General features: G+C 45.8%; 2 protein-coding genes across 2 annotated transcripts; both read left to right on the forward strand.

The window, feature by feature from the left end:
- The first annotated feature begins 1,693 nt into the window (after positions 1–1,693).
- On the forward strand, positions 1,694–6,994 carry LOC102711182 (probable folate-biopterin transporter 6). Its single transcript, XM_006661184.3, has 5 exons — positions 1,694–2,108; positions 3,074–3,333; positions 3,434–3,532; positions 3,999–4,172; positions 5,964–6,994. The coding sequence occupies exons 1-5, from the start codon at positions 1,694–1,696 to the stop codon at positions 6,564–6,566; spliced, it is 1,551 nt and encodes a 516-aa protein (XP_006661247.2). The 3' UTR covers positions 6,567–6,994.
- A 2,089-nt stretch (positions 6,995–9,083) lies between these two features.
- On the forward strand, positions 9,084–11,599 carry LOC102711460 (aspartyl protease family protein At5g10770-like). The gene is made up of 2 exons (XM_040527515.1): positions 9,084–9,414; positions 9,872–11,599. The coding sequence occupies exons 1-2, from the start codon at positions 9,258–9,260 to the stop codon at positions 11,215–11,217; spliced, it is 1,503 nt and encodes a 500-aa protein (XP_040383449.1). The 5' UTR covers positions 9,084–9,257; the 3' UTR covers positions 11,218–11,599.

Below are 11,599 nucleotides of genomic sequence, written 5' to 3' on the forward strand. Positions count from 1 at the left end.
TTTCTGCATAGGTTATGCATGGATAACCCAATTAGTAGGAGAAAAGATATATATAGGTTCCATATGTAAAGCAAATCAAAATTTTGTACAAATTTCCTTTTACATAATAAATCACCCCATCAAATTTTAGTAAATTTAATAAATCTTATAATACGAACATGAGTTTAAAAATTTTAGATCAAAATTTATACATACTAAATGGGTATTTAGTATGAACAAAGTGGCTAAAATGGGTAAAACAACGGAAAGTATCGATAAATGGATCCGAGGTTCTTAATGTTATAACCATGGACCCATTTAAATTCTAAAAACATTATTTTAAATCTACTAAAACTAGGTTGAAGTGTATAAATGGGTTGAACCTAACGGATCCCACTAGACCCTTGATGCAGGCTAGGAGGATATAAAAATTGCACATGTTACTCCTCCGTCCCTTAATAAACCAAACTTTCGGTTCCCGTGCTCCACGTTATTTGAAATTTTTTTAAGAAATTGAAATAAAATTAGTCACATGTAAAGTACTATTTATGATTTATCATCTAATAAAAATAAAAATGCTGATCGCAAATATTTTTTGAATAAGATGAAGAGTCAAATATTATACATAAAAAATGAAAGATTGTTTTATTTTGGGATCGAGGAATACTTCCGCTTGCATCGGCCATGTCCAATTGTTGGCTTGTTTGGTATATTTTGCATTTCTAGTAAATATTGCTGTTGAAGCGTACCTTGCTGACGCTATGAATGTGCGGGCAGAGCGCCAAAATGCTTATCTGTGTTTTTGTTGGGATGATTATTTTGTTTTTTATAAAAAAAGTCAAATGATATATTTGTAAATAAAAAGTAATTTATGAATAACATTTATATATATATTCTTAACGATCTAAAAACCAATGCTAAAAAATAAAATTGGTAAAAAAATCTCAAAATGAAATCCAAATTAAAAATTAAAATTTTGACAATAAGCATAAAAATAGACAGAAATAAAAAACAAAAAGATGAGGTTAAGCATAGACAGAAATAAAAAACGAAGAGATGAGGTTAAGCAATAGGCAGAAACGAAAAACAAAAAGAAGAGTTTGCATGCAGCACTTGATGCTTCTGAGTTTGTTGGAAATAGTTTATATATATGCAATTTCTTGTTCTGAAAAGGAGATGCTTATTTTCTTTTGTCATTACATTTGTCGTGTGGTCTCCTTCATCAGTTTTACTCCAATTCAACTGTCCCCAGAGGACGCATTCAGGATTTTCATCAGAAGTCGTACATTTCCGCTTGGTTTTGACTTACCATGATCAAATTTCCAAACTTTCCTATGAATGGTCAAAAAGGATGAGACAGCAATGGCAATCCATACCAAAGGTCAAATTTTTGGCCGAAAATTCGGTCCCACGTCTGACGTCGCCTCCATGCCTTTTAGTCAACGCATTGGCTTCCTCAGATGCAGGTGAGGTGAGCGTCACCTCCCGGAGCTCAAGGCTTCCCCGGTGAACACCTCCTCCTCCTCCTCCCCCCGACAAACTAATCCAAATGCGACCTTGCTTGCAGTCGCAGTGCTCGAGTTCGTCGGTGAGGCGCCTGCGCGTGCGCACCCGTGCCCCCATATCCGTCTCCTAGCCCGCACTCGTGCGGAAGAACCCGCACGAGCAGGTGATTCTCCATTCTCCAAGAAGCCGAGCAAGAAATCCGAGGTCAATGCTGGAGGAGGAGGAGGAGGAGGAAGAGGGGATCGCCGCCATGGAGGCGGACGGCGGCCACGGCGACAGCGCCGGCGAGCCGCGCGGGCGCGGCGGTATCGGTGTCGGGGGCGGATGGGCGAGCGCGGCGCTGGAGCCGGTGCGGTGGGTGCGGATGCTGTGCCGGGAGCTGGGCGCGACGTTCGTCGCCGGCGTGGTGCTGGTGTACGGGCTGAGCCAGGGGTTCGCGGGCTCCTTCTTCCGCGTGGCGTCCGACTACTACTGGAAGGACGTGCAGCGCGTGCAGCCGTCCACCGTGCAGTTCCTCTCCGTCTTCTTCTTCATCCCCTGGGTCCTCAAGCCTCTCTGGGGGATCATGACCGACGTCTTCCCCGTCCGCGGCTACCGCCGCCGCCCCTACTTCCTCTTTGCAGGTCAGCCATTGAATCCGCATTGAACATGAGAATTGATGCGATTAAATTTGCGTGCATAGATAATAAATAGGCTAATCTTGTTGTCTGTCGATAAGAGTATGTTCATGGTTGAACAAAAATTCAGGAAAATTTCAATAGTGCAGTTGCTGGTAAGGACGCTGTGGAATTGTATTCATCTGGCGTCCATAGCGTCAGAGAAATCTTTGGTTGCAGAGACGATGACATATTGGTAGGCATACATGTTCTTCGTAAATGTATTTTGGTCTTGATGTGCTGATAACTGAAAAGGTAGTGCTAGTTCAGCTTTTCCAAAAGGTTAAAGAAAATGTTGGCGGCTAATACAGAATTGATAATTCAGTAATAATGGATAGAGATGGTGTGCTTTTATATGTGTCCTTGGTGATACTGACATTTAGACTTTTTGTGGAGAAATGTTGAGTGGAGAGGTAGTTCCAGGCAAGGGAGGATCTGTTTATCCTTAGGTACTATGGGGTCAAAAGGTATTCGCGGCTCATAGGATGAAAGTGGGGGATGACAATGTGTTGGTTCAACTACCATGTTGTCATGTTGAGTTTGTTTGAAGATATATATACATTGTTTTTTACAAGCCAGATCTTAATTAGCAGGTGCAAGTTTTGAAATAAGGTGATATCTTGCCAATTCTTAGAACAATTGAAGTATCAGTTGATGTGTCTGTGCTATTGCACTTCACAAAATCGCTTGGTATGATCATTTATAACATGTTGTTGTTGTAGCAAGTATTTAATGTGAGTCTGAGAAAGTAGCAAACATGACACGGAGCATAAGCAATTACCATTTATTTCTTCAATCAAAATACAGGGACCAAGGATCAACCAGCATGGTCACACGTTGTTCAGAAATTTATATGCTACTATCATATTGTCGATTTTTGCAGCAGTTATAGACTTGACGACTGAATCCTTATTTATTTCTGGTGCTGGCAGGAGTACTTGGAACGGCTTCAGCTGCTATTGTTGCCATGGTTAATGGACTGCCGATGACTTCCGCTATACTTTCTTTTGTGGGAATATCAACGGCAGTTGCCATTGCAGATGTCACAATAGATGCATGCATTGCGAAGAATGGTATTGATAAGCCATCATTAGTCCCAGACATGCAAAGCCTTTGTGCGTTCTCATCATCTCTAGGCGCACTTATCGGTTATGCTACAAGCGGCATGTTTGTCCACCATCTTGGAGCACAGGTCGCTTGTAGCCTAAATTCTTGAAGCTTATTGAATTGCCAAGTTTCATTTTTGTATGTTGCCTCATTGGTAGTTTAAATGTTGCATGATATTTTTGTAGGGGGCATTAGGAGTGATGGCTTTACCTCCTGCAATGTTGGTTTTCCTAGGATTTTTCATATATGAGCTGAAAATGTACCAGCATAATGCGAAAGAGAAGGTATGCTGAAGTGAAAAGCAAAACAGTTTTATTTTACTGCATTGAAATTTTGTTCCCTTCACTTGTGACATGTTTTATTCGCCTGCATTGAAATTTATCAGGTTTTGAATTTGAATATATATTTTTGGTGTCTTCATATGGTCAGACATATAAAGGATGGTTTATTTGTTATTGCCACATGCTAATTGGGCTTGGCCAACCTGAAATGTGTGGGCCTTTGCATGCATAACATGTTATCAAAGTTCAGAATAAAATGAATCCAATGCTTGAGTGACAGATATTTATCAAAGGTCTTATTGAATAAAACAAAACTTACTGGTTGAACCTCAAGCAAACCCAATCAATGAATTCAACGGACTGTGTATGAAAGCATAGGCAGAACTAAGTATCTTGGTACAAAATATAATGATGAAAGAAATACAAAATATACAGAATGTTAGTTTCTCACCGAGATGCTTATGTGCAGGTATTGAATAAGATTCATACCGCAGTGAAAGGGATGGCTCAAACAATAAAGTACCCAGTAGTATGGAAGCCATCCTTGTACATGTTTCTTTCGCTGGCGCTTAGTATCAGCACTCATGAGGGACAGTTCTACTGGTATACTAACAAGAAACCACCTAATCCTGGATTTTCTCAGGTAAGGGTTTTGTTTCTGATCTTAATGCTATTGCTGATTAGCATATTGGTTGAACAAAGAAATTTAAGAACTTTTCTTTGGACAAAAGGCCTAACCCAACTTCATATTGGAAGTTTGAAACAACATCATAGAGTTCTGGACTGGGAAAACCGAGTTTACAATGTGTGATTTTCTCTCAACACTTCTACACATGATAATAATACGGAACCCATGGACCTCATAGGCTAACAGATGCTCTTTGAAACAGCAATTTCCTTTATTGCTTCTCAAGTTCACATCATATCTTTATAATGCCCTTTACTTTCTGTTATATGTACTTACCTTTTTTTTTTGCTCAAAGGATTTGTTTATACTTGCCAATAAAATAATAGAAATGAGGCAAAGAGGCAACAGGTTATGCTACGTTGAGTGTACTCACTAATCACCAATCACTTGCGCACAACAGAAAATAACACAATCAGGGTATATCAGAAAGAAAACCTAGAGAAAAGGGTGCCCTTTCCTTGAAACTGGGAATCTAGGGTGCACTCATGCAGGTTCTGTCCCCACAATTTTGCTTGGTCCATGATGCTGTCCTCAATGTCTCTAAAAGATGCCTCAGTATTAGATAAACTATATTATCCTAATGTTTCATTTGCTTTGCCTTATCTCAGAATCTAAGCTTAACACATAAAAACCATTCCTTAATCTTCATGAATCAACTCCAGCCCCAGATCTGGAGCTTGTACACACTCTCCATGTTCAAGTGTTGCATGGAAACTTTACAATAGCATTGTTCCTTAAAGCTCAGGCAATCAGGTCCCATTTGAAGAGCTGGGTTTTCTCCAGATTCCTAGACATTTATGCTGGAAGATAACAAATATAAAGTCAAGGCATGATGAGTATGTTTTGTGAATTGTGAAAACAAATGCATAAAGCATCCCTCACAAGGGTTAAAAAGGAGATTGTTTATCGTGAAAATTCACACTTTTGTTAAGGTGAATAGGAATTCATCCTTGTTGGTTTTTTTACCTCAAGGTACCATGAATTTTAGTATAAATTTTTGGTATTTTAAGGTACAATATATCTTAAGACGTCACACTTTTTACACTGAGATTTACTCCGGTCCAACAAAAAGTACCTCGAGGTACCAAATCATTTTTCACCATTAGATCTAGCTGAGTAAAATGTGTATTGTTAGATCCAATGATCAGAAACGATTTGTACCGCGAGGTATCGGTACCTTGAGATACTTTTTGTTAGACTGAAGCAAACCTCTTTTACACTAAAAAGTGTGGTAACTTGAGGTACTTTTTAAGGATGGTAAAAAACCTCATCCTTGTTAGAGGTGAATAGAAATTAGTTCCAGTAGCTCGATCCCTTGTAATTGGCAGGGGCTATAGAAATCTATGGGATAATAAGGGTTTTTTTATCATTTTAAAAAATACCTACCACACTTTTTACACTAAAAACTTTTTCAAGGACGGTAAAAAAACTCGATAATAATTTTCCTGCCTAATTGGAAGGGAATCAAATCTAATCGCTTTCTGTTTGCCAAATGCGGAGGCTTTCACTAGAGTAAAAATAGGGTCCGTGTAGTGATTAAATATTTAAAAAATTTTAATTCTATCGATCAAATCCAGTCACTGCCGATGCATGATAATATAAAGACATATACATAAGTCAAAAATTCCATACACCCTCTCCCCTATCCCCATGCATTACAAGCGTGTTTGACAAAAGAAAATAAATCAAACGTTTGATCAATAGCAAAAATGGTAAAAATAAGTAGCACTATTCCATTGCATGCAGGAATTCGTTGGGATGGTCCATGCCATCGGTGCAGTTGCATCCATGGTAGGTGTCCTCGTGTACCACAAGTACCTCAAGGACTACCCTTTCCGGAGTATCCTCTTCTACGCGCAGCTGCTGTACGGCGTGTCCGGCCTCCTCGACCTCACCTTCGTTCTCCGGTGGAACCTCCTGCTCGGCGTGCCGGACGCCGTCTTCGTCACCCTGGAGGAGTGCTGCTCCCGCGTCGTCGGCCGCGTCCGGCTGATGCCGATGATGGTGCTGAGCACCAAGCTGTGCCCGCCGGGCGCCGAGGGCACCTTCTTCGCCCTCCTCATGTGCATCGACAGCGTCGGCATGCTGGCGGCCAAGGCCGGCGGCGCCGCCGTGCTGCGCGCGCTGCGGGTGACCAGGACCGACTTCGGCCGCCTCTGGCTCGCCGTCCTCGTCAGGAACCTGCTGCGGCTGTCCACGCTCGCCGCCATCTCCCTCGTCCCCACGTCCGACCAGACGGAAGTGCTGCTGCCGCGCGACCTCCTCCTCGGCTCCTCTCCTGCCGCCGTCGACGACGAGGAGAGGCTACAGCTCGCGAAACTCACTGATCACGTCGACGACGACGCCTGAACATAGCTGAACATTAATCTTGCATCCGTGCAAAAGGAAAATGGCCTCCGGTGAAGTGCAGAAGTGGGTGTGGTGGCTGTCAGTGTCAGGTGAGACGATGCAGCTCTGAGAGATTCGTTCATGGCGCGCATGCATGTCTCTGAAACTCTGATGAAACGTTGCCCGGTGACAAAAATGGCATCTCTGTACGGACAGCCCGGAGTGCAAAGATGAGCTGCGAGCCTGGGGCGTACGGTTTCTGTTTCTGTAAGCTTGGTAAATTCATAGGAAGACCATGGAAAAGTTTGTGAAGTGATACTGAACTCTCGTTTTGTTTCAAAAATGATATTGCTATTCCAGAAAGTGTTTGGCAGATGCATACTCGGTAGCACTAAACTTTGGATCTCAGGTCACAGTATATCCCTGCTTTATAACAACTGTCATGAAATGCATGGGTTTTTTTTATTATTTTTGAAATAGTGCCAGTTATCACATTTCCTTAATTAAAAACTTTGTACCTCTAGGTACTAGATATCTTGAGTTCTAAAAAATTTGCAATATAACTTGGTACCTCAACTTTTATCATTGATTGAGTTATCAAAAATTTCTTTCTATTCACTCCTACCTCGGACGTTTTGTTCTTCGTCCTGCTGTAGGGGTGTATAACGAGCTGGCTTGGCTTGTTTGGGCTCAAGCTCGTAAACGTTAACGAGCTAAAAAGCCTAGCTCAACTCATCTCTCGAGCTAAAATGTTATCAAGCTAAGCCTCATTAAAATTATCTCTATAATTTATAAATTTATTATTTTATTATATATAAACATAAAAATATACACTAACTAATAAATTACTCAATATAATAGTTTGGATATGATTATATGGCTAAACACTAGTTAATAAATTCTAAATATATAAAATATACTCCTTTAGTTTTATAATATAAAACTTTGTAGGTTTGTCTATATCTATTCATTTATCAATGAATATGTTTTATATGTGTCTAAAATTATTGGTACATATATAAATCTAGATAAAATCGAAAAAGTCTTATGGTATGAAACGAGAAAATATCGATCTTTACTGCTTTTGAGCTAAAACGAGTAGCTCGCAAGCTGGCTCGTTAAGGCTTATGCTCACGAGCTAATGCTCCAGCTCGTCAAAATAATTAGGAGTACGAGTTCGAGTCGATTCCGCTTGATACGAGCCGATACGTGCACTGAGGTTTGAGCTGGTCCGAGCTCCCTCCAAGTTGCACCGGCGCCGGGATCCAGATCCTCTGACGTAGGTCTACGTCAGAGGGACGTCCGAAGCCGATGACCGTTCCTCGCGCATCCGACGGTAGCATCCGCTCCACTCCATTCTCCGTCGTTTGGGCCAGCACCGCGGGGTTCAGCATGCTTGTTTGGCCCATTCACAGCCGGGGAGCGGCGGCGCTGGTATATTGGCCGGCGGAGCCACTTGTCGACTGCTCAAGTTTTCTCTTGCTGGTGGAGTGCATCCGTCGTTGATGTTGCCCACATACAGTGCCTCCTCCCGCTAGGACGGGCCACACTAGATCGAAGTTCCACCATCAGGTTGCTTCAAACTTGATTAAGATTTCTCTTTCCCATGAAAGCAGTATTTGGTTGAAATGTAAAATAATGATAGGGGCTTCGTTTTGTTATTAATGTTCCAGAAACTACTAAAAAGAAAAATTGCTAACAAATTCACAGTAGAATGCAGCTTAGCGAGCGAGGGTGGTTTGCAGTAAAAATGACAAAGATCGACAATTTTTTTCCTGTTGGTAAGAATACGTCAAGAGAGTTCAGCTGTTGACCCACGAATCTCTAGCCATGAATCAACAAAGGACGAACTCTAGAGTAGATCAATCGCCACCAATGACGGCCGGAACTTCTCGACGATGATCGGATTCCTGGCTGCAATGGCCCGAGGGAAGCAAACTGGACAATACGTTTGTTGCTTGTGGGCTCCAATGATTGAGGATGAACCAGAGCTGACGTTGCCGTCGGATGCATGAGGAACGGTGATCCAGCGTTGGACGTCCCTCTTACATAGAAATCCACTACGTCGGAGGATCTGGATCCCCGGCGCCGTGCCACGCTGACCCCTCCTCCCCTTCCCTTGCTGCGCTGACAAAGCCATCAATGCCTCTTCACGCCCCGTGTTCAATTCCGCCCCTCCCTCCCCTCCCCCAAAATAAAACCCACCCACCCCCACCCCCAGCGCCACTAAAATAAACGCCACTGCGTCAGTCAGTGCCAGCCCGTGGGGCCCACGACCGGCCCCACCTTGCCAGGGACGGGGGGCTCGTGTGCGGCTTGCCCGCGCGCGCTGCGACTGCGAGCTCTGCCTTCTGCTGCTGCTGCTGCTGCCGCCCGCCGCAGCCGAGCAAGAAAGAGGACATGCATGTGAAGCCCCCCCACCCAATAATTCCTCCTCCTCCTCCTCCTCTCTCTCTCTCTCTCTCTCTCTCTCTCACCCACAGCGACCACCACCACCACCCCCTCCTCCTCGCCGCGGGGCCCCCCCGGCCTCCTCCTCCGCCCAGCCAGCTCCTGCGCCTTTGTTCCCATGCGCCGCAAGAAACCCCACGTCCTCCCGTCCAGCCCCAAGAATCTCCTCTCTCTCTCTCTCCCCCCAAGCTCCCGTCGTCTTCGTCTTCGTCTTCTTCTTCCGTCTCTCTCGCTCGCTCTCTAGTGAGGTGAGGCTGAGTGATGGCGTGGGGTGCTTGCGCCGTGAATGCCGTCGCTCTGCTGGTGGTGATGGTGGTGGCGGTGGTTCTTGCCGGAGGTGGTGGTGGTGGCGTGCATTGCCTGGAGGCGAAGAGGAGCAGGAGAGAGTTGCAGCAGGGGAGGTACCACCTGAGGTCAAGTGAGTCTCTTTTGCATTGATCCCCTCTTGCTCATTGCCCTCGTCCACTTCTCTCCTCTACTCTCTTGCTGCTCCTCGATGGAATGGGATTCACTGTGTATTGCGGTGGTGCTGGAGCACGGTAAGCTGCAATGTGTTGGTGTGATGATGCTCGCGTCTCCTAGATTTTGCCAGTGCAGCATATCGTTCGAAAAAGATGAGCCATTTTGGCAGGAGATGGGAGGTATGCGAATTGCCGAGATGTGACGGCGCCATGAATGTGAATTCCTTCCGTCTGCGGTGTTCTTTGGTCAGTCAGCGGCTGGGGAAGCTTGCCAAAAGTAGTACGCCTCCAATGTAACCTTCAGCCATGGGAAGAATTGCATAAACAATGATGGGAATAGTGCGTGAGCCGGCGGATTAATTTCCATGTGGTTGGTGACGGTCTGACGCTTTGAAAGTTTTCCTTTTTTTTCAGGAGCAGCGAGTGGCGCCACCATACTGGAGCTGAGGCACCATGGCGGCGGCTACTCCAGCTCCGGGAAGAGCAGGGGGAGGAGCAGGGAGGAGGAGGTCGGGGGCCTCTTCTCCTCCGACGCCGCGCGCGTCTCGTCGCTGCAGCGGCGCGTCGCTGCTGCCGGCGGAGGCGGCGGCGGCGAGCAGGGGATGAAGGTCGGGTCTTGGGCGGAGGACGAGGCGGCGACCTCCAGGGCGGAGGGGCGGGTGCCCGTCACCTCCGGCGCGAGGCTCCGGACGCTGAACTACGTCGCCACCGTCGGGCTGGGCGGCGGCGAGGCGACGGTGATCGTGGACACGGCGAGCGAGCTCACCTGGGTGCAGTGCGCGCCGTGCGCGTCGTGCCACGACCAGCAGGACCCGCTGTTCGACCCGTCGTCGTCGCCGTCCTACGCCGTGCTGCCGTGCAACTCCTCCTCCTGCGACGCGCTGCAGGTGGCCACCGGCTCGGCCTCCGGGGCGTGCGGCGGCGGCGACCAGCCATCCTCCTCCTCCTGCAGCTACACCCTCAGCTACCGTGACGGCTCCTACTCCCAGGGCGTCCTGGCGCACGACAAGCTGAGCCTCGCCGGCGACGTCATCGACGGCTTCGTGTTCGGCTGCGGCACCAGCAACCAGGGGCCATTCGGTGGCACCTCCGGGCTGATGGGGCTAGGCCGGAGCCAGCTCTCACTGATATCACAAACCATGGATCAATTCGGTGGTGTCTTCTCCTACTGCCTGCCTCTCAAGGAGTCTGAATCATCAGGATCTCTCGTCCTCGGCGACGACACCTCGGTGTACCGGAATTCAACCCCAATTGTGTACACATCCATGGTTTCTGACCCATTGCAAGGACCCTTCTACTTTGTTAACCTGACCGGGATCACCATTGGAGGCCAGGAGGTTCAATCTTCAGGGTTCTCGGCTAACAAAGTCATCGTCGATTCGGGAACGATCATCACGAGCCTCGTGCCTTCGGTGTACAATGCAGTCAAGGCAGAGTTCTTGAGCCAGTTCGCGGAGTATCCGCAAGCGCCAGGGTTCTCCATTCTTGACACTTGCTTCAACTTGGCAGGGTTCAGAGAAGTGCAGATTCCCAGCCTGAAGTTTGTGTTTGAGGGCAATGTGGAAGTGGAGGTGGATTCCAGTGGAGTGCTCTACTTTGTCAGCAGTGATTCTTCCCAGGTGTGCTTGGCTCTGGCCTCACTGAAATCTGAATATGAAACTTCAATCGTCGGTAATTACCAGCAGAAGAACTTGAGGGTCATATTTGACACTCTAGGATCTCAAATTGGGTTTGCTCAAGAGACTTGTGATTATATTTGACATGATTTGGAGGGGGGAAGGGGGGGCATGAGCTATGTGAATATCCCTATACCTGGAAATCTGTTTTGAGATTACCTCTGGTGATTGGCAATGGTAGTACAGTATTAGTTATTGTCAAATGTACAAGCATCTATAATTGCTTTGTCCGTTTTTCTTTGCTGTTTCTTTGTGCTTCATCCTAGATTAATATCTTTGCAAGAAGCAAGTGGATTTTTTTGGTTCTTCTTGTTTCATTAGCTCCTAACTCTGTTGTAATTCCAGATCCTATAGTAGAACATCCAATGCATATTGGCAGCAAGAAGCACAATACCAACTTGTAATTTAGAGGAAAAGCAGTAGTGCTTATGATTCTTTTTAATGAAAGAAATTAAGCACAAGTGAG

Source organism: Oryza brachyantha, chromosome 9 (assembly GCF_000231095.2).
Source record: "Oryza brachyantha chromosome 9, ObraRS2, whole genome shotgun sequence".
In the NCBI taxonomy this organism is placed as follows: Eukaryota; Viridiplantae; Streptophyta; class Magnoliopsida; order Poales; family Poaceae; genus Oryza; species Oryza brachyantha.

Bases quoted from the DNA above. Each gene is read 5' to 3' on its own strand.
- LOC102711460 (XM_040527515.1), top strand. From the start codon at position 9,258: ATGGCGTGGGGTGCTTGCGCCGTGAATGCCGTCGCTCTGCTGGTGGTG. The intron at 9,415-9,871 runs GTGAGTCTCTTT...CTTTTTTTTCAG, and splicing joins GAGGTACCACCTGAGGTCAA to GAGCAGCGAGTGGCGCCACC.
- LOC102711182 (XM_006661184.3), top strand. From the start codon at position 1,694: ATGCTGGAGGAGGAGGAGGAGGAGGAAGAGGGGATCGCCGCCATGGAG. The intron at 3,334-3,433 runs GTCGCTTGTAGC...ATATTTTTGTAG, and splicing joins TCCACCATCTTGGAGCACAG to GGGGCATTAGGAGTGATGGC. The intron at 4,173-5,963 runs GTAAGGGTTTTG...CATTGCATGCAG, and splicing joins CTAATCCTGGATTTTCTCAG to GAATTCGTTGGGATGGTCCA.